The sequence below is a fragment of the Condylura cristata genome, unplaced genomic scaffold (genome assembly GCF_000260355.1).
Source record: "Condylura cristata isolate star-nosed mole 26May11 unplaced genomic scaffold, ConCri1.0 scaffold00009, whole genome shotgun sequence".
In the NCBI taxonomy this organism is placed as follows: Eukaryota; Metazoa; Chordata; class Mammalia; order Eulipotyphla; family Talpidae; genus Condylura; species Condylura cristata.
The window spans coordinates 15,256,640-15,280,749 of NW_004567110.1; the positions used below are offsets into that span (position 1 = coordinate 15,256,640).

General features: G+C 41.4%; 1 protein-coding gene across 1 annotated transcript in view; it reads left to right on the forward strand.

Annotated features, from left to right (window-relative positions):
* Positions 1–24,110, forward strand: part of EXT1 (exostosin glycosyltransferase 1) — a 262,470-nt gene that overhangs the window by 225,009 nt on the left and 13,351 nt on the right. Inside the window, exons 2-7 of the mRNA XM_004679623.2 lie at positions 3,337–3,430; positions 4,899–5,006; positions 9,642–9,761; positions 16,702–16,834; positions 19,181–19,299; positions 20,351–20,446. Coding sequence (XP_004679680.1) covers positions 3,337–3,430; positions 4,899–5,006; positions 9,642–9,761; positions 16,702–16,834; positions 19,181–19,299; positions 20,351–20,446 — 670 coding nt within the window. The remainder of the gene's footprint in view (positions 1–3,336; positions 3,431–4,898; positions 5,007–9,641; positions 9,762–16,701; positions 16,835–19,180; positions 19,300–20,350; positions 20,447–24,110) is intronic.

Sequence of the window (24,110 nt, forward strand, 5' to 3'; positions counted from 1 at the left end):
TTTGAAGTAATCTCTATTGAAATCCTTACCTGTTTTTAAATTTGGTTATTTGTCTTTTCTTTGTTGAGTTGTAAGTGTTCTTGACATATTCTGGATCCACATTCTGGATCAGATTTATGCTTTGCAGATATTTTCTCTTTTCTGTGGGTTGTCTTTTTGACTTTCTTGATGGGGCTCACCTACTCCTACTTCCTATCTCTTGCTCATACTCACTGGGATGGAGCGTCTGCGAGGCAGAGCTGATACGGTTTGATAATAACTCAGATACCACTCAGCCTGACTGTTCTGAGTTTGAGTTGATTTTCTTAAATGAATGTTTCTCCATTGCACATGATGCCCTTAAAATAATTTCCAAAGACGAAATGATTGTTGCTATAAATTTTGCCTACTGAATTGTCCTTTCCTGATGGGAAGTGGAATAGTATACTTTGTAATGACAGTAACTCTGGGAAGTTTGAGCTTTCTGCCCTCATTGGCCTTCTCTGGCTAGCAGGTGATGGTTTACTAGGGCTATAACTGGGAAGGGGTCTTTTCTGAATAGCATATGCAGGCTGGAATGGAGCCTGAACAGAGCATTTGTTGAAGGAACAACTGAATACATGAATGAGTTTAAACGTCAGAGGAGGTAGATTTGGGATATGTAGAACATCCAAATCGAGAGGTCGGTCCTTAGAAGTGCTGAGTGGGAGGGTACCACATGTGACTTAACTGAAAGCCATGTTCCCGTTCCACCTTGCAGGGCATCATTTCTTCAGTTATAATATATCAATAGCTCACAGGCTCACTGCCCCAACTGCCAAAGAAAGGCTGGTTAATGGGCTAAGTATGCCTAGTTAGAAATATGAAAATCATAGTTTTATGTTACACATGTATCTGTTCTGGAGTGTCTGTGTGTGTCGCTATGACTGTGCATGCACATTGCACACATATAAGCAGATACTGAGATACCAATATTTATCCACACATGCTTCCAGTGGTTATGGACACCTTTCTCAAACGACATTCTTCTCTCTTATGATGACAAAAACAGTGGAATATTCAAATAATTTTCTGTCATGAGCCCAGTTGGCTCATTTTGCAGATGAGGAAACTGAAGCCCAGCTATGTCAAGGCTATCTCATGGGTTTCTGATTCTGCCAGAAGGCTCACCCCACTTCTCCCATTACCTCTTGATTGAACACAAGCTTCAACCATTCAAACTTTATTCACTGTATCAGCAAATATTCCTTCTATAAGCCACTTAAAAATCAGTACTCCTGCATGACTGTCACTTGAATTTTTCTCTAGGTTTTCTTCCTTACCTCCTTTCCTTCCCTAAAGTAAAATCTGCAACTGGCAACTTTGAAACATTTTATAATCCAGAACATTAATAGGTTTTTACATTTTTAGCAGCCTAATGATGAGGAGGTAGGACCTTCTGTGCTGGTCCCTCAGGGCTTTCTATTTTGGGTATTTATTAAACTTTGCTGTAGTTTGAAATATACTTGACCTTTTTATATTAAAAAAATTCAGTTTAAGCTATGTATGTGTGTGTCTGTGTACATATATCCCACTTCTCTATCGATTAGTGTACATATATCCCACTTCTCCATCGATTAGGTAGTGATTCAGACAGTAGCAGCAGTTGAACTTGAAGATAATTGTCAATTACTTCCCTTTGTTGCACGAGGAAATGAAGCCATTCCACCATAATCTAATATCTTTTTTTATTTAGCTAACTTTGAGCCTTCTTAAAAAACTTTTCTCCTAAGTCTGTTTTGTAGTTTAATTAATGCAGTGAGGATTTTTATTTTATTCTCAATGGAGATCATCTTAATCTATTCACAGTGACCTTTTCTTGTGCAAATTAGTTGTACATGCTTGTTTAAGCAAATGGTCCTTGCATGAAGTCTCTTCTTAATGATGGGTGTATAATTGAAAACTGGCTTTACTCCCATACGCCTAGTTTGTATGAGAATATAAAAATAGATATAGGCTTTAAAAATATCAATGTATATATCAGTACCCCGAAAAGAGGGGGGAGGCATGCGGTGCCTTCGGGCTATGATTAAATTAGATGGCTGGATTCAGAAAATGCTGTGGCATATGCTACTGCCGACGTCGCACCTGTCTGCTGAGTATGGCAAGCGCGTGACAAATGAGAGATTCCATCTTAGCTGTGAGGAGCTGGGCCTTCATGGGACACAAGTCGTGTCAAGGTGCCCAGGGTTTCGTAAATGCCAACTGAACTGGCAAGTGTGCGTTTTGCAAGGTGTTTGTGGAAATAACTTTTAAAGGAATAGCCCTACACAAAGTGAAATGTTTGTCTTCTTCCTTGCACTTCACTGAGTAAACACACACGTACCAAACGTGTTTATTTTGCATTTTAACAAGTGTAAAAACAGTGTAACATCATTTAATGGGATTAAACTAAAGAAACACTGCTTCTGCAGTCTGATTTTCGGCACCTACCACTATTCATTGTCCTCATAATTCTTCTTTCTCTGTGTCTTTTTTAAAGATTCATTTATTTATGCATGCAAGAACTGGGATAAAGGCCAAAGATGGGGAGGGTGTGAGGATTCACCAGAGAGAGAGTGGGGAACAGAACAGGCAGATAGACCAAAATACACTGCTGAGGAGAGCAGTGGGAGAGACAGAGAGGTCTGCTGCGCCCTATGGGTCCGCTCCCTGGCTGGGGCTCGAACTTTTACTGCAGTGGCTGCCAATAGCTTCATTGTGCTGAGACTTTACCCCTTGTACCACCAGGGAAATCCCTTCTCTGCCCATTTCTTAGGCTGACTCCTATCTCACCACCCCTTCCCCCTACAAGCCCACCATTCTTACACAGGGTGCTTTGGCAACTGAATGTTCTTGATTCAATGTAGAAACTCCTGATGGAAGGAGAAAAGAAATGATGTCTTTTGCTTGTCATAGAGATTTTTAGTACTTTGTAATAGCCTGGTTTTAGAGGTTTGAGAATAAGAACAGTCTTGGTTTGGCTGATTGACCTGATATTAAAAAGGAACAGGAAGCAGCAATTACAGTTTCAGCTTGAGGGGGAGGGGCAGCTATTCCTTAAAGACACAACAATCTGGTTTTGGAAGCAAAGCTAAACGGGGCAAGCTGAACTGTTTGAGGACCACCAGACTGGCCCTTCGCGTATCTTTGCAACAGCCCCTCTTGGCCTTGCCAATGGAAGGGGGACATTTGTTCTCCTTTGGGCGACCTGCCTCCTTCCTTGGAAAAGTGGGACTGCGCACCCCACAGGTCCCTAATCACTCCAGGTGGTTCTTGTAGGCTGTGCAATCTCCGCCTTGTTGATGGGTCTCCAGCTGACGGCCCCTCTCCTTGCAGGTATGATTACCAGGAGATGCTGCACAACGCCACTTTCTGTCTGGTTCCTCGCGGTCGCAGGCTTGGGTCCTTCAGGTTCCTGGAGGCTCTGCAGGTAAGAGACGCCACCCCGGATAAGGCTGAGCAGTAGAGCTGTCAGACGGGAGATTTAACCTCGCCCCTTCTCCTGGGAACTAAACAGAATGCGTGGGTTGCCTTGAAGATCTGAAGTTTGTTTTCCAAGGAAATCAGAAAAACATCTTTATGAGTGGGAGGGGGAGATTTATACCCTGACATTGGACATGAGAAGATTAAATGGTCTCACCACCTTGGAGAATGGAACTGCAGTGAAGTTTGCAAACAACAGATCTGATGATTTGCTGGCAACTTACTCAGGATTCTTTCTGGATCCTGCCCTTTTCCTGAAAGCCAGTTTTAAGAACCACAAAAAGGGCTTATCGGTACAACACTCCCAAGGACAAATTGTCCCTTCGGTCGTCACTGGATTCCTATAAATTCAGAGGATGAAACTCAGCTAGACGTGGTGTTACTTACTGGCCCAGTGGCTGGGACACTGCCATGAGTGGCGCCTGCATAGAGGTTTCCCTGCTTCTCCCCTCACTCTGCAGAAAGGCTTCCTGATCACTTGCCAACATTTCCCGTTGGGAGTGGAAACCCGCTTCCCGCTTCTGAGACTCCGAGAAAGCATGTGCTGTCCGCTGTCTAATCTGTCACTCCTTGTCTCCTTCCTGCTGTGCCCTGCACCTTGCCTGCCTGTGTCTGTGTGTCTGTCCCGCACTTCCTGACGACCACCATTCCGTCCTTTCAGAGCTTCCTCTTCCTAAAAGCCCTTTTCACGTGCTTTCTGTGCTCTGAGAAGCACTCCATCGCTAGTGTTCTCGCAGCTTCTTGGGGTGTGATAAGGGGAGGTGTGGCCTTGGTTTGGATTATGAATTATTTGGAACCAGAATTTTTTCATCCGCCTGGGGTTTCAGACTGTTGGGCCCTCTGTGCAGACAGCACGTTGGGACGGCAGTGGTGCCAGTTATCCACGCTGAAGGGAACAGGTTCAGGGTCAGATGTCTGCTGAGCAGGGGGCAAGGTGAGCAGCCCCCAGTGGATAAATCCACAAAGGGCTTTATGAGGAGTGCTGAGCCCTGTTATGTTGGCTGGTGCTCGGGATATCAGGGTAAATCACTTCGCACGCACATGGTGGCAGTTACATTGACAAAACCGTTTATGCTCAAGGTTGGTTTTATGCTAGCATTTTGTTGGGGAAAGATTTTGTTACGTCAATAAAACTGCAGCGAGGCCAGCCGTCTGCAGGGAAGTAAGGTCAGCCAAACTATGCACTAGAATAGAATGGGGTTTTAGCATTTGGGGACAACTTGCACAGACCAAGATCTCTGCTGCATGCATCCAGCCTTCCTGGGACCTGATAAGTCCCAAGTCTTCAGTCCTGAGCAGGCCACGACCCAGGCAGTGCAAAGACAGCCAGTAACTGAACTTGTGCTTTCGTATCCCTGCGTCGGACGGTTCCTGCTGTCACTGTCCCCACTCATGAAGGCCTCTTCTTTGTACAGGCTGCCTGTGTCCCTGTGATGCTCAGCAATGGATGGGAGCTGCCATTCTCTGAAGTGATTAATTGGAACCAAGCTGCCGTCATAGGCGATGAGAGATTGTTATTACAGGTAAGGAAGGGGCTGTGGCCTTCAACAGATCAGTGGATTATTGCTACCTTCGTCCAAACTTTCAAAGAAGATGAATTCAAAAGGTCAGGTCTATAAAAGAAATTTTATCAGGAGAAAATTGCCTGTGTCATGGTGAATAGGAAGTCATTTATATGACACTGTTCACTTTCCAACCGAAAATCTGTGCAGGTCCAGGGAATATGTTTGGAAAAGGAAAAGTTGTAGATAAAGGACATGAGCTTTGATTCTAAGAAGAGATGTTTATTTGCCCTCTTCATGATCAGAATTTGTAGAAGTGATACAAGAAGGTTTTTGTATCCTCCCTCTTCTCCTGGCCCTTGTTTCTGCCTCTGTTTTTATATTTGCCTTCAGATTAATTTTCAAAAGAAGAATGGTCTCTAGGGTTGCTTCTTATAATTAGTGTTCTCTTTGTTCAAATGATTTAGTTTGAGTGCCTGAACCAGCATTATCTTTAAAATTACATTTAAAAAAACATCCTCTGAACAAATGTTGCTGTTGTTGTTTTTAATGTATCTTGACCATTTCAATTTCTTTCCTTTCAATTTAGTTTTGTTGTCATAATAATACTTAGCCTAGGATCTACCTCTTAACATATTGTTTAGTGTCAGGCCTCTGCTGCCTCTAACTGTAGTGTTGTTCAGACCTCTAGAGCTTATTCGTCTTGCTTACCTGACACTTTCTGCACACTCACTAGTAACTGCCATTTCTTTCTCCAACTCCTGGCAGCCATCATTCCTCTTTTTAATTCTATGAATCTTGACTATTTTAGATAACTCATGTAAGTGTAGCATTAGTCTCTCTGTGTCTAATTATACTTAATATAATTCCCCAGGGCTCATCCATATTGACTGGTATTATGGGACCAAGACAATAGTGTTAAAAGAAATCCATATTATCTAAAGCAATTCACAGAAACAATCCCTATCTATATTCCAATGGTATCTTTTAGAGAAATAGAAAAACAATCCTAAAATTCATATAGAAACACAAAAGACCCCTGATAGAGTCAAATTAATGTTGAGAAAAAAGAACAAATCTGGAGGCATGATAGTACCTGACTTCAAAGTAAATTACAAAGTGACAGTCATCAAAACAGTATATACTAGCATAGCGATGCCCTACAGACCAGTCAGACAGAATGGAAGGCCCAGATATAAGTTGTTGCAGACATAGCAAACTAATCTTCAACACAGGTGCCTAATAAGAATATTAACCTATGAAGAAGTGCTTGGGAAGTGGGATACAATACACACAGAGAAATTTGGGGCCAGGACTAGTCAGTTGTTAAGGATTTCTAAAGCTCTGTGTGTAATAATGTGTCAGGTTCAACATAAATTGCTGTACACCTTTCTCAAAAACCATAGAATATTTTAATGCTTTTCTTTAATGGCATTATATCGTTTATTTGGAACTACTACAAAATATTTATGGGGTGATTCTTTTAAAGGGCCTTGCTTTTTGTTGTTGTTGTTGTTGTTGTTATTTTCTATCCAAAAAATTGAATTTTTCACCTTGTTGTTTCTACTTCTGTGCCACTGACCAATGTACCAGCTAAGTGGTGGAGTAATGCTGCACTCTCCCTGAAGCAACAGGTGAAATATCTGTAATTGAGAAGTCTGTGGATTAGGCAAGTCCAGCTGAAAACAGCTCCCAGAACATTCCTTCTGTCTGGTACTCAGGCCCCTGGGACCTCCCGCACCAAAGAGGAATTGTGACCTCACAGCATCCTCCCCACACTCAGATGGTGTGTGCCTAAAACATCTACTCATGAAAGGTCAAGCAAAAGTATTAGGTTTCTCTTCCAAATTATTTTTCCTTCCTTTTAATTTTAAAAAATAATGCATACTCACTAAAAGGAAATTTGGGCAGTAAAGGGAACAAGATACATGAGTCCTAATTTTTCCATTTAGATAGATGTTCTTGTGTATTTGATGTGAATAACTTGAGAGTATAGCTTTGAAATGGAGACCGTCCCAAGGTCCTTAATTGCGATTGTCCAGTTTCTACCATTTCCCCAAACGTGATGCATTTTTCACCTTCTGGACATTTTTTGCTTGATTCCGAGAATTTTGTTTTTCACTCTACACCCACCCAAGCTTGCTGGTGTTTCCCTCTCACATGCAGGCTGTCGTTGCACAGCTGCCTCCGTATTGAACAGTGTCTGCTCTGTCACTGACAGTGGTTTTAAGTGTTGGCAAGGAGCCCGAATGTCTGCTCTGGGAAATGTTTTTGTTATGTTACCATTTTTCATTTCCTGTTTTAGAACAGCTCGGATGTTTTTATTTGCATATATTCTTGTCATCATGTCACCAAGAGAACTGAATGTGACTTTCTTATATCTGTTTTGGTAGTTCCCATTAGTTTTGTTGTACCATACATGACCTTTTATTAAGACTTCATTGAGTTCTGCAACTTCAAAACAGTCTGACCAAATTGGAATTAATTTATCACTTTCCCATACCTGTCTCTCAGGACAAGTGGATTAATAGCCAACAGGCAAATGTCATTAAAACTTGGAGCACTAGTCAATTGGAATTATCTTCCAGCACACTGTCAGACACTTGAATCATATCTACAAGCAGTAGAACGTTCAGTTGATTTGATAACATCAACATGTGGCCATCTGTAAGACAGGGACATGTTTTGTAGTTTCATCCCTGAGAGTTCCTTTCTCCCTCATAACTACAACCTACTCACTTTTCTGGAAACCATATAACAATGAGAGTCTTCACTATTTTTCTAGTAGTGACCCTGATAAAACTGAAGTCAACCTATGTGACTCTTCAAAAATACCATTAGCATGCTGAAGAGGGTATATATATGAACCTTGAGCAGGATGATATTGTTCTATCCTTTTTTCAGCAACCTGGCCAATTTTCTCAATGAATGGATCAAAGTAAACTTTGGATTTATTAAGCATCTCTGAATGTTTTCTCCCCTTTCTATAAGGATAATTTACTACCTTTGACTTTGTTCAGTGATTCCAGGCTAATGTTTACCTGCCAGTATTTCTCTTGTTCCTTTTACTTCCTAGCTTCTTCAGTGTGGAGAATCCAAATAATATACTAAGGTACAGATTTAGTATCTGCTTTTGGGCATTGCCAAAGAAAGTGGGTTTGTCCTTATGTTCTTATTGTGAAGCAGCTTCATTGCTTCTCATAAGAATAGTCTTGAATCAAAAATGTGCTACCACTTCCTTCCCCTCCAGTAGAAATTCAGATGTAGACTTTGTCACAGGGCTTTGAGTAACTTTCTTATTAAATCAGCTAACAGAACATCCCTGCTTCCACTTGGGCCCCATGTCTGTCTGATTAGTTACGCATTAGGGAGGCAAGCATGCAGAAAGAGGTGAGAACGAAAGGGCAGTTGCTAATCACAAGGACTCTCCCCTAAGAGTCTAGACTCAGTAAGGGAAATAGACCTTGAACTATAGGTGAAGATGGGACACCAGCTCAGGAAACTCACCAGGAACCCAGGAAGTTTCATTTCAGAGCTCTAGATTGAGCAAGTACTCATGCAGTTGTTAAGCAATGGGTCAAACTTTGTCCTTTCTTTTTGTCAATTATAATGATGCGACTAGTGGTAGTGGTAGCTTTCCACGTACCAAGCACTTCTATGGTTTCCATCACATGTTCTTAGTGCCATCTCTCCCCTTCTATAAATAAGGAAATGGAATCTTTAAGAGACCAAGTAAATTATGCAAAGAAAGTTAGGAAATGGTAGAGCCAAGAACCTCACTCCCGTGTCCCAGGGCTTAACCACGTCAGCTAAATTGCTAGGAAAAATAATGATATCCCTGTGGTGATTTCAGGTGGCCACATTCACTTCAACTTGCTCCCCATTAACTACTAACAGAAACTACTCTCCTAGCCTTAAAACTGCAGCAGGATGGGCAAGACATAGAGCCTTCTATAAATCCTATAATTTGCACAGAGCAGTGATGGCTAAACATATGCGATGCTTGACAGATGGTTTTAGGTGGTGATAAGTGCCGGAGCCAAAGAGAGGTGTGGGGGGCAGAAAAATTCTCAGGGTGAGAGAGGTAGTGTATACATGACTAACCCCAGCTTCAGCTAGAATGAAGAGACTCAAAAGACATTCCCTACAATGTCCCTCTATAGATAATTTTTAGTCTCTAGCAATGACATGTCCTAGAAATGCTTGGGGGATGGTATCTTTCAGTCTTGCCTCAACGTCAGCAGTCCCTTCCTTGTGAAATTTGATTGTCCAAGTGCAGGATTGAGGATGTGATACTCAGAGGAAAAAACAAAATTGATACTTTAGAAATACTCCAAGTAACAGATAAGGCGCTACCCAATCTTTGAGGTCAGTTATAACAAGCTTGCACTAATGGTCATTAAAACTGATTCCCAGTAAGTACTCTATGTACCTGACAGATCTTAAGGTAATTCAGTGTCAGGGGCATGTTGTTTTGTTTTGTTTTGTGTTGTGTTTTGTTTTGTTTTGTTTTGTTTTGTTTTGTTTTTTAGTAGATCTGTATGCTAGAAACTGGATGCTGTGAAGATAAAAACCCAACTCAAGTGGTGTATCTTGATCAAATGGCATCTCCTTGTTTTCCAGTTACAGTGATTACCTGTTCACCTTGTGTTACAGATTCCTTCTACAATCAGGTCTATTCATCAGGATAAAATCCTAGCACTTAGACAGCAGACACAATTCTTGTGGGAGGCTTATTTTTCTTCAGTTGAGAAGATTGTATTAACTACACTAGAGGTAAGTGAAATAATAATAGTCCTCTGTACGTGTCTTTTGGGCTTCTGTGTGGCTATCCATGATGTATAATTGTCAAATGAGGTAAAGCTGAATCTTTAGTATTTGGACGTGACAGTTAACTCCCTTTTACCTGCTCTACCGTGCCCAAACCAATACGTCCATTCCTGACAAGCCACAGAAGGAAAACTGATGACATGAGGCAGAATTATACTCCTTGACAGAGAGATTGGCTCTGACTTAGATGGTTTCAGGGATATGTGGCTAATGACGGCCCTCCTGTCATTCACACTCACTGGCAACCTTTGAAGACACATTTCTGGAGTTCATTTAGAAAACAGTGAAGGCAGGGGCCGGGGAGGAGAAAGAGCTACCTACCATTCTAAAAATATGAATGAAGGTATCCCTTACTATCCAAGAGTTCCTGTTTCACCACTTTGCCTTAGTGAACTTGTTTTCACTAACCAAAAAGAAATCCAAAGAGGATTTTCACTTTTAGACAAAAATGAAAACAGCATTTGGTTTGCAGCAGCCGTTCGCAGCCCGAGTGAGCGGCAGGAATGGTATAGTTTCCTGAGAACTGCTCCCTCCAGGTTCAGGCTGTGTATTTAGCATAGCATGTCTGCTTTTACTATATGTTAATGTTATTTTAGGTTTTATGTGTTACTTGGTATGCTTCGGTAGGTTATTTTGGGGGTCTGGAAAGACTCAAAAATTTTCCATATAAATTAATGGTAATTGCTTCTTCCTGTTACATCCTTTTGACTTAAAAGGGCTCTCATAGGAATGTTCTACTTTTGGAAAGGGGAGACTGTAATTTCCTGGGTACACAGCCCAGTGGCATTGGGGGACAGCACAATTAATTCCAAAGACATTTGTACCCTGAATAGTATCAGCTGCAAGGGGGTGTTAAGAAGAAAATCAGGTTTACCCCCAGTGGTTGCAAAAAAGTGTTAAATTTTGTGAAAGTAGAAAAGCTAAGCAGATGGGTGCCATCCTCAAGTTGCCTTTTTTAAAGGAGGATGGGGAAAGAGAAGCATGGAGATGATTAAAACCTTTGGAAGGGGAGCAAATAACCATGGCTTGAGGCTACACCAAAGTAGACAAAGAGCTAAGAAAAGATTTTGGAAATTGCAAACTCAATAGGCTCACAGGCAGGAAAGCTGGCGGCCCCTGGTGTGACACAGCTTTGGGTTGATCCTGAGATTCACATAATGAGGTGGTGGGAAGGGAGTGTCATGTGTGGCTCACTTTTGAAATAGGTAGTTTGGAAAAGCAACTACTTCTCTAGAAGCTGATATAATTTGAACCCTTCATGAGAAGTGGATAATACCAAAAAAGAGGAATTAAGTTGTTTTCTTGCCATCCTGGACACTGGAGCACACCCTTCCCAAGCTGAGGTGGGGCTCCTTCGCTCACCTGAGGCAGATTGTTGTGAATCCTCATGAATAGTTGGCTTGTTTTCTGCCTGGAACTAAATGAAAAGGGTTATTTAAGAGCCAGACCCCATCCATAGAAAGGATATGGTCAAAATGGCTTCCAAGGGTTTCCTTATTGCAAAGATATTTCTTTTCCTCCTCTAAAAGAGCTCTCCTAGTTGAAGGTGTTTTTTTTTTTTTTCACTCCTGTTCTCAGCAGTGATTGAATATGTGATAAATACCCTTTCCTTTCATCCTGTCCTCCATCTAAGACCCTTCCAAAGTCCTACTAAGCAAGTTGAATGTCAAAATGATTTTGGTTTTTCAATTTTTATCAAAGATGTACGTAATCATTCTAGAAAATGGAAAATATTTAAAGCATGTACTAATCCACCCATACAAATCACTATTGCCATGTGTACACACATGTCAATTTTATGAAAAATATATTTTTTACTCTTTCTATACTTAGTTTAGCACCCATTTCCTTTTTTCCCTGTCCAATAACATTGTCAGTATGGTTTTATGTCCTATATTTTTCTACAAGTATTTTAACGACTAGCTAATATTCCACGTGAATTAATGTTTTGTTCAATTTTTTCTTTTTTTAATTTATTTTTTATATTTTTATACCATTAACATATTCTTTTTTTACATTATTCTTCATCAATTTTTCTCTTACATATATTCTATGTTTAAATAGATCTCATCTTCCCTGTTTTGGAACAAACTACTATTTAATCCGAATTCCTAAGTTATTTTTTTTTCCTCAGTCTTTACACATCCTATCTTTACTCATCTTTGACAGTATTTCTGGCTTTTTACATCTGCCCTGCTAGTTAGCTACTGAGCAGAGCTAGAACATGTCTTTTCATTTTTTCTCCCCGTGTGCCTTCCTCTCACAAACCTCTATCTAACCAATCCGCTGCTGGAGTTAATTGATGTTGCTTCTAATTATTTTTATATAGATAACTTTACAAAAGCAATGACTTTCTACTTGTATCTGAGACTGTGTCTCAGTCTCTGTATTTAGGACAGAGTCCCTGAAGTGGCAGCTCTCCGCCAAAGATTCTAGGCATTTCTCAGGCTCCTCAAATGTATTGCCAAATCACTCTTCAGAAAGCCTGTTTCAGCCTAGAGTCACAAGCTATCTGGGGCAGACCCTCTCTTGCTGTATACTCTTGTCAGCCTTAACGATCATAATTAAAACACGCACGTATACAACTTTGCTAATTTGCCAGATGAAAGATGATATCTCATTAGTTACATTTCTTTTGAGTATGGTTTATTGCATAGATCTGGTGTTTTGCCTATTAAGTCACAGTGCTCAATTATCCTGTAATAACTGGATGTGTTCTATTCATCAGAATTGCATCTTAAGTTAAACAGTTTTCATCTCTCTGCCTGGCAAGTCCTTCTCCTCAAAGTTAAGCCATGCAGTTCTTCAGTGAAGTTGTTGTTTCGAAAACACTACAAACCATATACTTCGTTCAAATTTATAGCAACTGTCAAATCTTCCCCTACAGTTTCCAGATTGCCTTGTAACAGTTTGACCTCTCCACCAAATTATATGAGAGAAACCCTGCAGTTTTCCTTTTTAATTCAAAGCATAAAGAGAAAATAGCAGAAAGTGTCCATTTACATACACAAATAAACAATACCAATGTGCTTATAAAAAATAATGTTAAATATCTCATGTCCAAAATGCCCACATCGCTTAGAATTTAGGCAGACCATCCTTGGTCCATGCTGGTGAGCCTACAACATGGAAATCATTCAGACAACATGGATTTGAAGATTCTTTCCTTTGGGATGTTCTACAGTCAGACTCTTGAATTCTGGGCCCATCTTCCTTACTTGGTGTATTCTAGTCTATGACAAGGAGATCATTCAGCCTTTGGGGATGATGACTTTAGAACAGTAGGTAGTGCGTAGACAGAATTGAAACTCTGTTGTCCTCCAGTGTGTGTGTGTGAGAGTTTTGTGTGCGTGTTGATTTTCTTTATAGGCAAAGAAGTGCCCAACCTCTAAATGTGGGTTATTTGTCTAACCCACTGTGCTGCACTCTGTAACCCTGGGGCTACTGCTAGTGTCGCCGGTCTAATATGTCCTGATTCTGCATCTTGGAGTGAAGGAATTCTTTAGCCAGCAGTAGGCTCTTTGGAGCTAAGTTTTTTGGTGCAAATTGAGGAGTAATAATAGGGACTGTGTATCCTTCATAGATTCCATCATCTGTCAGAATATTGAAAAACAATACCTGTCTCTCTGTGGAACACAAGAACCCCATCACAGTCAAGATGAACAAACAAAAAGAATATGTGAATGTGATAATTCTAAGAAAACAGCTGATGGTAGTTTGGAAAACACATGTTTAGTAGAGTTTTATGAAGTACCATCCATTTTCTTTCTCAGTTATCTAACCATACACCTACAAACTGTGTTCCTGCTGATGCACTTGGACAATAAAATTTTAAAACCAGTGAAGTAATGGAAATAGAGATTGCTTTGGCTTGGGGCATGGTGGCATATGGTGACACTGCAGGTGCTAGGTGACATTGCATTGGTCAGGGCCACACAGAATGTGTGTAACTTGTAGCCAGTAGGTCTAACTTGTAGGTCATTGTTTAAAAAACAGATGGTACATTAAAAGAAAAAATTAGAAGACTGTCATTCTTTTGAATTTATATCAATAGGAAATACTGCACATATGAGTGTGTATTTGTGACTATAATGAAAAAAAAAAAGTGTGTGTGTGTGAGAGAGTTTTGTGTGTGTGTCGATTTTATTTATAGGCAAAGAAGTGCCCAGCCTCTAAATGTGATTCTTTCCCACAGCAATAGAGTGAGCACTAAGAGTCCTGAAGAAACGGTCCAGTGAGCAGCTGAGAGGACTAAACATTCATAAAGGGATAAAATGAGCTTCTATTTGGAGAACTAAGATCTTTACACTTGAGCTTTGAGAAGGCCAAGTTGATTGAAACCTTCTAGAAAAAACCATTAGACAATTCATAGAAACTGGGAAGTGTGCCTATCCTTTGACAAATACCTAAACAATCAATCCTAATTGTGGGGAAAAATTGTATTTGTAAATGTGCTTATTGCTTTGCATGGAAAAAAATGCAAACTATTGTTGGCTACTTGGGACAAGTAAACCATAAATACTATTAGTTCTCTGGAAAGACGGCTATAATACATAAGATATATTGCTATAGTGATGTAAAAAGTAAAGTAACCCTACACCTTTAAAATAAACACAGGAATGAGTTTTTTTTTTTTTTTTTAAAGATTTATTTATTTGTGCATACAGAACTGGGGTATAGGCCAGAGGCTCAGGGGTGGTGAGAGGCTTCACCAGAGACAGAGTGGGGAACAGAACAGGCAGATCGATGAAGTACACTGATGAGGGGAACAGCGGGCAGGTCAGGAGAGGTCTGCCGGGCCACGTGGTCACCTCCGGGGCAGGTGGGAATCGAACTCATGCGGAAGCGGCTTTAGATTCTCACTGCTGTGCTTTAACCCACTGCACCACCAGGGAGGGCCAGGAATGAGTTTTTATGGTTTAAAAAAAGGTCATTTTAAATATACAGACTTAAAGGTTTGTTCCTATCACATTCTGAGAAGTTGCTATAATTGATGTGCAATTTTATTACAGATAAGTCAGGTGAGTCTTAAAGGTGACCACCTGCTTGACCCACATTAATTTCAACCTTTGTACTGTTTGCATACCTCATAGAGTGTTGTCATGATTTGGTTGAAGGTGGCGTAAAATGCTGATTGGTTTTTTCAAACTAATTTATTACTGAATTCTAAAAAGATTACAATGTTCGATAATGAACCAGTACTATAATTGTTGACAATGAAAAACATACCAACTAGATACCCAAAGCAAATGGAGGCCCATTTTATGACTCTCTGAGTTCCTATCATTTATATGTTGGTCAGTCTGAGAATGCTATCCATGGTGGGTGTATGCTGTGACTTGATATCCAGATTTATTTAAGTGATCACCTGCTAGAAGATACATAAATTTGGAAACCAAGAACATAGAGGATTTAAGTGCGTAACTGTAAAGGGAAAAGATTGTAAAGAAAAGGATCTGGAAGGTACAAATAATTGTTAAAAATTTATATATATATATATATAGTGAAATACAAAGTGAAATTACTAGCCATGAAAAAAACCTCAAAAAACTATGACAGTTTTCTCATTACTAGGGCCTAGACATCAGAATTTGAATATCACTATTCTACAAGTAAACACTGATATTTTAGCAAGATCCCTAAAATCTGCATCAAATTAGAAACATCTATCTACCTATGTAAAATTAGCAATTTTGATCTGGGAGAAAGATAAAATGCAGAAATTATTGAACTAAGATATTTAAGTTCTAAATTTTCCCCTTGCTTCCTTCACACTCATTAAAAAATATAAATCTGATAAGGTTTGCAAAGATAAATGTAGCTCACTTTATTACTTCTCCAGTCACCATGTGGGATGAGATGAGGGTGTTAATAACCTTAGCAAATAATAAAACTTCATATAAAATGGTCTGTACTTAAAATCACATTGCATTAAATGGGGACCTGAAAAACGGTGATTTAGGTCTTAAATCTCTTGAGATTTATGACAGCCTTCTTCGTTTTTCTTTTTCTTTCTTTCTTTTTTTTAAATAAAAAAAAAACCCACATTGCTGAAACATGAAATTCTGTATCAAGTTAATTATTTGCCAAATCATATCTTTAATGAGTGGTGGTATAATTACAGGAGTTTGAAAGTCACAGAAAGAAATCTGTAAAGTGTACTAATCACATTTATCTGACAAATGATTCAGGATGGGAGAATATTTGTCTCTAAATGTAGAATTTAATGATCTGCAAGGTCCCAAAGTCCAAAGAAACTAATGAACTAGCTTGGCTATTATTAGTCTTCATGTGCCTTGCTTCTTGTCCTATTGTGGAGGATGTTTTACACAGTGGTTCACTCACTCCTTTCGAGTTGGAGTGCAGCTAAGATGTTGTCTAGCCACTACCCTAAAGTCCTCAATTAACTTTGAAAAGAAAATGAAGTATGACAGCAAGTAGACCTGCCTCCTAATTTAAAAGAACAGACTAAAGCCTCAGTAGTCTCTGGGCCGTGTCAGGCCTCCCAGATGCCCCCAGCTCTATCACTGCAAGCTCCGTGGTGGTTCCTGTGCACTGAGACCACACCTTCCTCACAGGGACCTACAGACAGCTCTTGACGTGGAGGCATCAGGACAGTGTCATGCTTGAGTTCCAGACAAGCTTGGACTTGCTTCAAAAGATAGGATAGACTTTATGGATAGACTGAAGTTTGATCAGGAAGTTTGATGACCCACACTTCTTCCACTCTCTCTGCTCCTTCCATTGCTCCATTTTTGTCCCAGATGTGTTTATCTGGGGCGTGAGGGAGTCACTACTGTAAGCGCTTCCATCCCTAAGTTGAAAAGAAGGTGATCCTTCTCATCATGGTCTCCTCCTCATCGGGTGCTCTCTTCTCATTTCCTAGATTATTCAGGACAGAATATTCAAGCACATATCACGTAACAGTTTAATATGGAACAAACACCCTGGAGGATTGTTCGTACTGCCACAGTATTCATCTTACCTGGGAGATTTTCCTTACTACTATGCTAATTTAGGTAAGTGACTTCCTTCCAGGACCTGCCCTTGTTTGCTCTCAAGTTGCTGCCCCGAAAGAAGGCCCCTGTAGTTCTATCCAATGGCGATCTTCCTGACAGCCTGCCTACGAAGTGTGTTTCAGAATCCTGGCAAGAATTCTGTGTCCAGCAGAGCCTTACAAAATGTGTGTGGGGGGAGGGGGGGGAGTGCAAAAAAGGCTTACTTATCTGAGCAGTTGCACTTTTATATTTAGTAGAGTTACTTCTTTTTGAAAAATGGACTCCCCATATTATAGATCATTTCAAACCTGGCAATGGGATAGCTAGTTTTAAGTCTCATCATATATAAAGAGGAAATAGATAGATTTCTCCCTATTTTTTTACTTCTTTATCTCATACCAAAGAAAAACTGAATTTATAAAGGGGAAGGAAAAAGATTGAATACTATATGAAAATGGATACAGTATCCACTCTTACACCATTCATTGCATTCCTCTTAGCAGTGCTAGGTGGTAGAAATAGTCAAATGAGATGCAATCTCTGCTCTACAGCCTTCAGTCTCATCATATTGAGGAAAAGGAGATGGCGAGGGACGAAGCTCTACCAAAGGCCCTGGCGGTGTCTGCATGTAGAATCCCATGTGCCCAGCGTTAGTAGTGTCATGGGTGTGTCCCATCACTCACAGTCCCAAACTTGAGAAACCCTGGGCTACTGATGTCTATGTGACAAAATGACTAGACTTTCCACCAAGGCTTCTATTCTCCAGTAACAACAATCTCACCCTTATTTTGAGTTGTGCATGTTCAGGTTGAAACTGTTAAGATAAAACTTGAAGAAATGTAAAATGTATGGCCAAAACATCAAACAGGCACAAAGAACTCTAATCAAAACCAAATGTATTCTCAGGCTGCTCTGAAATTAGTGCTGGTTCATACGGGGTAAGAAATTTAGAATTGCATTGTTTTCAGATTAAGGCCACATTTGATATATTTCTAGATGTCTTTTGTGTAAAGTACTGTGATCTTCACTTGGACTTGGCACATTAGATGCAGATAAATGATGCTTCTGAAGCTATCGCAGGGTAATCTCATAGCAGTGACTGGTCTTCCCTGTTAAAAAGGGATTTTGCTTGGCAAAAATCTTGAATGTGTATCTAGATACTGGGAAGGTTAACGTCTAACATATGTTGAAAGTTCTAATTGGATAATATAATTTGTTCTTTAAAACATTGGTATAATCCTTTAATACATATAGTCTGGTTCTTGCCTTTATCTCATCAATAGCAAAGCTTAACTTGAATGTCCCTTCTCTCTCTTCTTTGCATTCCAGCTACTAAAGTGTGAGATTAGTGGGTCTAAACTAATGGAATTTTAAGAGACTATTCACCCTGGCTCCACTTTCCCAGTTCTGATGGGAAAATTCATTTGGGCAAGAAGCCACCCACCTCTTGGGTGGCTATGACGTAGCATAGTAATGTACCTGCCTGCTGGTTTCAGAGCGCACCAAGACCTGAGACACTTCTTTTCCCTGTCAGTGGGGTCACTACTACGCGAAGAAGAGATTCTCATTTTGAACTTTCTTCTTTTTTTACTTTGGAGACCCTTCCTCTCCAAAAATAGTGCTGATTCTGATGGTGGTGGTGACAGGCAACATCTAGGGGGACCTTGTTCTCTGCTAGGTTCTGGTGTAAGTGCTTCACATGAACTCATTTAATTCCCATTACAACTCCCTGGACTTGCTACTGTTGCTATCAGCTTGTGTCACAGCTGTGGAAGCACTGAGGGTTAAGTAACTTTTCTCAGATCTTATCACCACTACCAGTTCCAAGTGTAGGAGAGTCAGGCCCAGGCTCTAGATACTGATCATTTAACCTTTACCACCAGCTAGTTACTGTTTGAAAGACTGTTAATCAGGCAAAATCCCTTAACTACATAATTAAGAATTAGATGCATGAGAATACCCTGGGAGAGCACATATTTACCAAAATCCATACTGAGGTGTGATTAGAGTTGACCGGTTCTTGGGGGGGAGGGGCGCGCACGTGCGTGTATGTGTGTGTGTGTGTGTGTGTGTTTACACTTTGGATACCTAAATAGCAGAAAGGAGATCAAACCTGCCTCCCTGAGGGTAGGCAAGGATTCCAGAAGATCTGGAAATGGACATTGAGCTGAAAATTACTGAGGCCTCTTGACTCGGTGGCAGTTGACAGCAGCTTTTCACCTTGGTTTGTTCTGTCAGGACATAAGAGGCGTAGGAAAAATATGCTGGAAGGGAACATTAGCTCCAGGGGTGCAATGGAGCAAGGAGGAGTAATTTCTAAGTCTTGTTTTTCAGAGCTTCATTAGGCATCTCCCCCTTCTGTTTCAGGTTTAAAGCCCCCCTCCAAATTCACTGCAGTCATCCATGTGGTGACCCCCCTGGTCTCTCAGTCCCAGCCAGTGTTAAAACTTCTCGCGGCTGCAGCCAAATCCCAGTACTGTGCCCAGGTGAGTGGGGGCTGGGCAGCTTGCCACCTGCCTCCTGCTGCTGTGTTGCTTGCAGACTCTGCTCCTTCCCGGACACTCCACTCACACCAGGCTCTGTCACTGCCCGTTCATTTTCATTGCCGGTTATATCCTGATCAGCTTAAGGTTCTTGGAGCTAAAATCTAGTATAGGAGTTTGGTAAACTCCAAAGAGATTTTTGCACTCTGGTAATGTTTAAAACACACAAACGCATGCGCGCACACACACACACACACACACACACACTATTTTGTTTCCATTTCAAAGTCATAAAGTCGCAGCAGAAATGCCACTGGGAGGACCCAGGAAAATAAGTTTTAGAAGAAACAGACTTGTTGGTGTCAATTTCTTTCACAGCAACTGCGACTAATTATAAAATTGGGAGCAGAAGATTATATCTATGGTAACAATATTTTCCAAATCAGTATCACTCCCATACTTTTCACAGTGGTTTTTCTGATTTGTAAATTACTTTATGTAAAGAGGTTTACAAAGGAGGAAAGAATTAAATCATGTTGAAGTATGCATTTTTGAGCTAAATACATTTATTGGAAATAGTGAAGTTACATAAAACAAGCAGCCATTCTGAGAATCCAGAACATGAGCTCATACTCATTTTCTCCTGAGTTCTTACTTCTCCCCCATTGCTGGGGGTAGTGTAAGTTCGTAGCAGATGTTCAGATGTGGGGTGTACATTTTTGTTTAATTTGAACAGTGCTTTTTTAAATCTTGCTCAGCCTATGAGATCAAAATTAGGAAACCACTTTATTAGGATCCAGCCACCCTAAAATTATTTCTTTTTCCTCCAGCTTTCTCCCACCCTCTGCATGTACTGTTTTTCAGTTGTTCTTTTTGTCCTGTGTCTCCCTTGTTGGGGTGAGAAGGCTTAGAAGGGTGTGTGGGAGTAGAGGGCTTTCAGATTCAGTATTGATGGCTGCCATTCTGCCTTGTCCTCTGTCGATGAGCAGGGACTTTGGGTTGGAAGCTCCTGGCAAATCATCACCATCCACCTAATGGTCTCTGTCCATTTCAGATCATAGTTCTCTGGAATTGTGACAAGCCCCTCCCAGCCAAACACCGCTGGCCTGCCACTGCTGTGCCTGTCATCGTCATTGAAGGAGAGAGCAAGGTAGGACTTGACGGGCACCCATGGGGAGTCTCCGTTTTTCCCTGGGGAACTTTGGGTGTTGACCCTGCCTGTCTTGTTCCTTCCTGTGGAAGCTGCTGGTCCTGGCCTGTTTTTCCTAAAACTCTACCTGTCTCTCTGAATGGCTTCACTTTGACAGGACTGAGTCCTATAAGAGCTGAATCCTAATAAGCACTCCTTAGAAGATTTGTTACCCTGCATCTAGATCCTGCGCTGAGCCTCAGTTTACTTATCACCATAATGGAAGTAATGACACTTGCCTTCGAGGGTAGCTGTTAGAATTAAGTGAATTGTGTACCTGCCAGTAGCAATCTGTAAATGATGAGGTGAAGGATGAGGCTGGTGGTGATGGTGGTGATGCTTGAGGTCTGCTTAGCTAGTTCATCTGTACTAGTTGTGTCTTTCTGAATGTTGGTTCTTCCTGGCATTTATCTTAAGAAGGCCATTTTCACCTTCTTTGTGTCATGGTGTCTCTAGCAGAGACCCTCAGTGTGCTGCCTTGCTGCCCCGTTCCCATTCTCTAATCCATCTCACTCAGAACTGAATAATCTTTTTAATCATCTCATGGCCCTTCAGGAACTGTTTGCTGATACCTTAAATTGACATCGGAGCCCACGAATAACCTGGCCTTCCCAACCTGCTCTCCCATTGCTCTTCCCCACTCTCTGACCAGATTCGGTCATTCTCAGTGATTTCAGTTGCTCTGTGTCCCTTTCTCATTTGCTGGTGGCTTTGCCCACCTCTCCTCAAGTTCCCATATGTTCTCGAAGCTTCCATCATATGCTGCCTCTTTGGAAGTCTTTTCCACTTTTGACAACCTGAGATGCGTTCTTTGTTTTCCAGCTTGTGCTTCTGCTTTCTTGTCGATCTTATCCTTTAGGAAGAAGTTAGTCACTACTCAACGGCACTGAGATTGGCAAAGCAGCGTCCTCTAAGAGAACTTCTTTGTCCATCCTGGAGAAGGGCTCAGGTCATGAGAGATTGTCTCATGCTAAGGAAAACATCTTTGAGTTACAATAGCAATATCATTGTGCTAGGGGAACAATCATTGGACTTACTAACGGCAACAATTTCCTGTGATTTCACACAACGCAGTGAGACCTGTGAATAGTAGACAGGCTGACCAGTGTATTATCTGTCCATTTACGATGTATGTCCCCCTACTATGCGCTGGACACTGTGCCACATTTTGGAACACACCAAGGAACATGACAAATGTAGTCAGGCCAGAATCAAGCTAAGTGGTTGGTTACAAGTGTGGTGTGGAAAGGGTTTAATGAAAAGGCAGTAATTAGAATAATCACAGGCCTCCCAAGATCAGACTTACCTTTATGGAATCCTTGTCACCTTAGGTATGGGTTTCTGAAAGGAACTGACCCATAAAAAGCTGCCTCCAACCCCTTACCCTACCTCCCCAGTGCCAGTGCCCAGATGGTACCCAGGTGGATATTGTCAACTTTGAAATTCTTTGTTTTTAATACTTCCATGAGTGACCAGAGCTTTTCCTAGTAGATAAGACTGTTTTGAAGATGGCAGGCTGTTCACACAAAGTCCTGACTGACTGACCGACTGGCCGGCCGGCTGACCAACTGGCTGGCTGGTGGGGAGCCATTCTGATTTCTGAATTTTTATGCCTGGGGCTCATTGATGGATTCTATATTTTCACTCAATGAGTAGTTACCAGTTCCTTTACTTATAAAAAGAGAACAATAACAGTACCTTTGCTATGGGCTTTTCACATGTCTCTAACAAGGTACCTCAGATTCTGCCACCATGTCTGTCTGACCATTTCAGTCCTGGCATCCACCTTGGCTAGTTCCAGTGGGCCCTGTGGTTCCTGCTTCCTCATTTTGCCCTGGGATTAGGATTCCTTCTCACTTTTATACTGAGATTTTTGTGTTCTAAGGAACCTGGGCTAAGACTTAGGTCCAATTTGAGGATTAAATGAGATACTGTGTGACAGATGCTTAGACATTGGTGTCTACAAGTGACATTTACTTGTAGGCTCCAAGTAAATGTCAGCTACCCACCTGGAAGCCCTGGAACCTTAGAGTTTGTTATGTGGGCTGTCAAGTAAGACTTAAGACTTTACGTGACTTAAAGTGAGCTCTGTCTCTATCCCTCCTTCACTAAATGGAAGTGACCTAACTAATAGGGGCTCTGGAATGACCCAGCAGTATGATACCAGGCATGCAAATATGCTCAGACGTGGGTGTGGCCATGATCAATGTTAGCTACTATTGTGCTTCAACTATTATTTGTAACTACTTACGGACATTTCTTATCTTCCCCATTAAGCAGTATAATACTGGACATCTGAGTCACTTTTTAGGTGAGCTTAATTCTAGAAAGAGCTGGGCTTATACTCTAGCTAAATATTTCTCAAATAAACCTGGTTCGCTGGAAACTGACTTTATAAGTAGACTGGTTCCGTGCCACTTTGGGAATGTAGCTGAAAGTGCACAGTATTTGAAAGAGAGTCCCTGGTTTCTGCACTTGGATTTGGAATTGGTTGACTTATAGGCTCTTAGCCTCCGTTGATGGAGCACATTCAGAAAGAAGAAATGGATCCTTTTAAAACCCGTGGCTGGGCACAAATGGGAAAGAAGCCCTGTGTCCTTCTCATTCCCCATTTTAAATCTCCATGTCTAGCCTTGAGTTTAAAATTGATGTGTTTGTTGCTTTGGCTGCAAGATTCTATTTTGAATTTATAGGCCTTGTCTTCACCGTTCTCCCCTGTAGGCTTAACACAGGAAAGGTCAGGGCCTGGCTAAGCTGGCAGCTAATGGCTTCTGCATTAGTCGGTGGACATGTAAACAGTATCAGGAGAAGCGCTGCAGGCTGGGCATTCTGAGCACTGGGTAGAGAGGGCTGCCTATCGCTTCATGTTTTATTTTGAAAGACTGAGAAAGAGAAAGAAAACCCTGTTCGCCCTAGTTGACAGATGAATAGGCGCAGACCCTGGAGCCTCGGGTGCTCTCCTTGCCTCCCGGCGTACCCAGATGGGTGCCAGCAGCACTTTCCTGAGTGTCACAAGCCTTCCAGTAGCTTCACAGGCGCGAGACCCAAACCCGAGGCCAGGCCTGTGGGTGAGCTGGCCCCTCATGCATATGCTGCTGAGGCTCCTTTGGAAGGGAGGTTCTCGGACTTGGGGAGTGAGCTCTGCACCACAGACAGTGTCTCTTTTCCCTTTTGTCTCCTGCTTCACTCCCAGGCCTTCTCGCCTCAAAGCTGATGATGGCAAGGATATTTCGCTTGGGTCTCCAAGCGGATTTAGAGAGGATGCCGTATTACTTGTGTAGCTTTCCCTGGCGGGTAGTGAACATGAGATTGCCACCGAATTCCCTTTTGAGGTCTCTTTCCAACCTGAGACAGGTACAACCCAGTGGCCATCTGCTCTGTAGAATCCCACCATCCTGGACAAAATGCTGTTGGGTCTACCCGGGGCAAGATACTTAAACTTCCTGTCCCTACGCTTCTCACCTTTAAAATGGGGTTGTTAAAAAAGCTGAAGTGAAATGACATATGTAAAGAATTAGAAACTAGAAACATTTCCTGACATACTGCAGATATTTAAAAATTGTCATCCTTACGGTATCACTTTTATGGTTAGGTGCGCCATGATACATTCAACACAGAGGTGTAT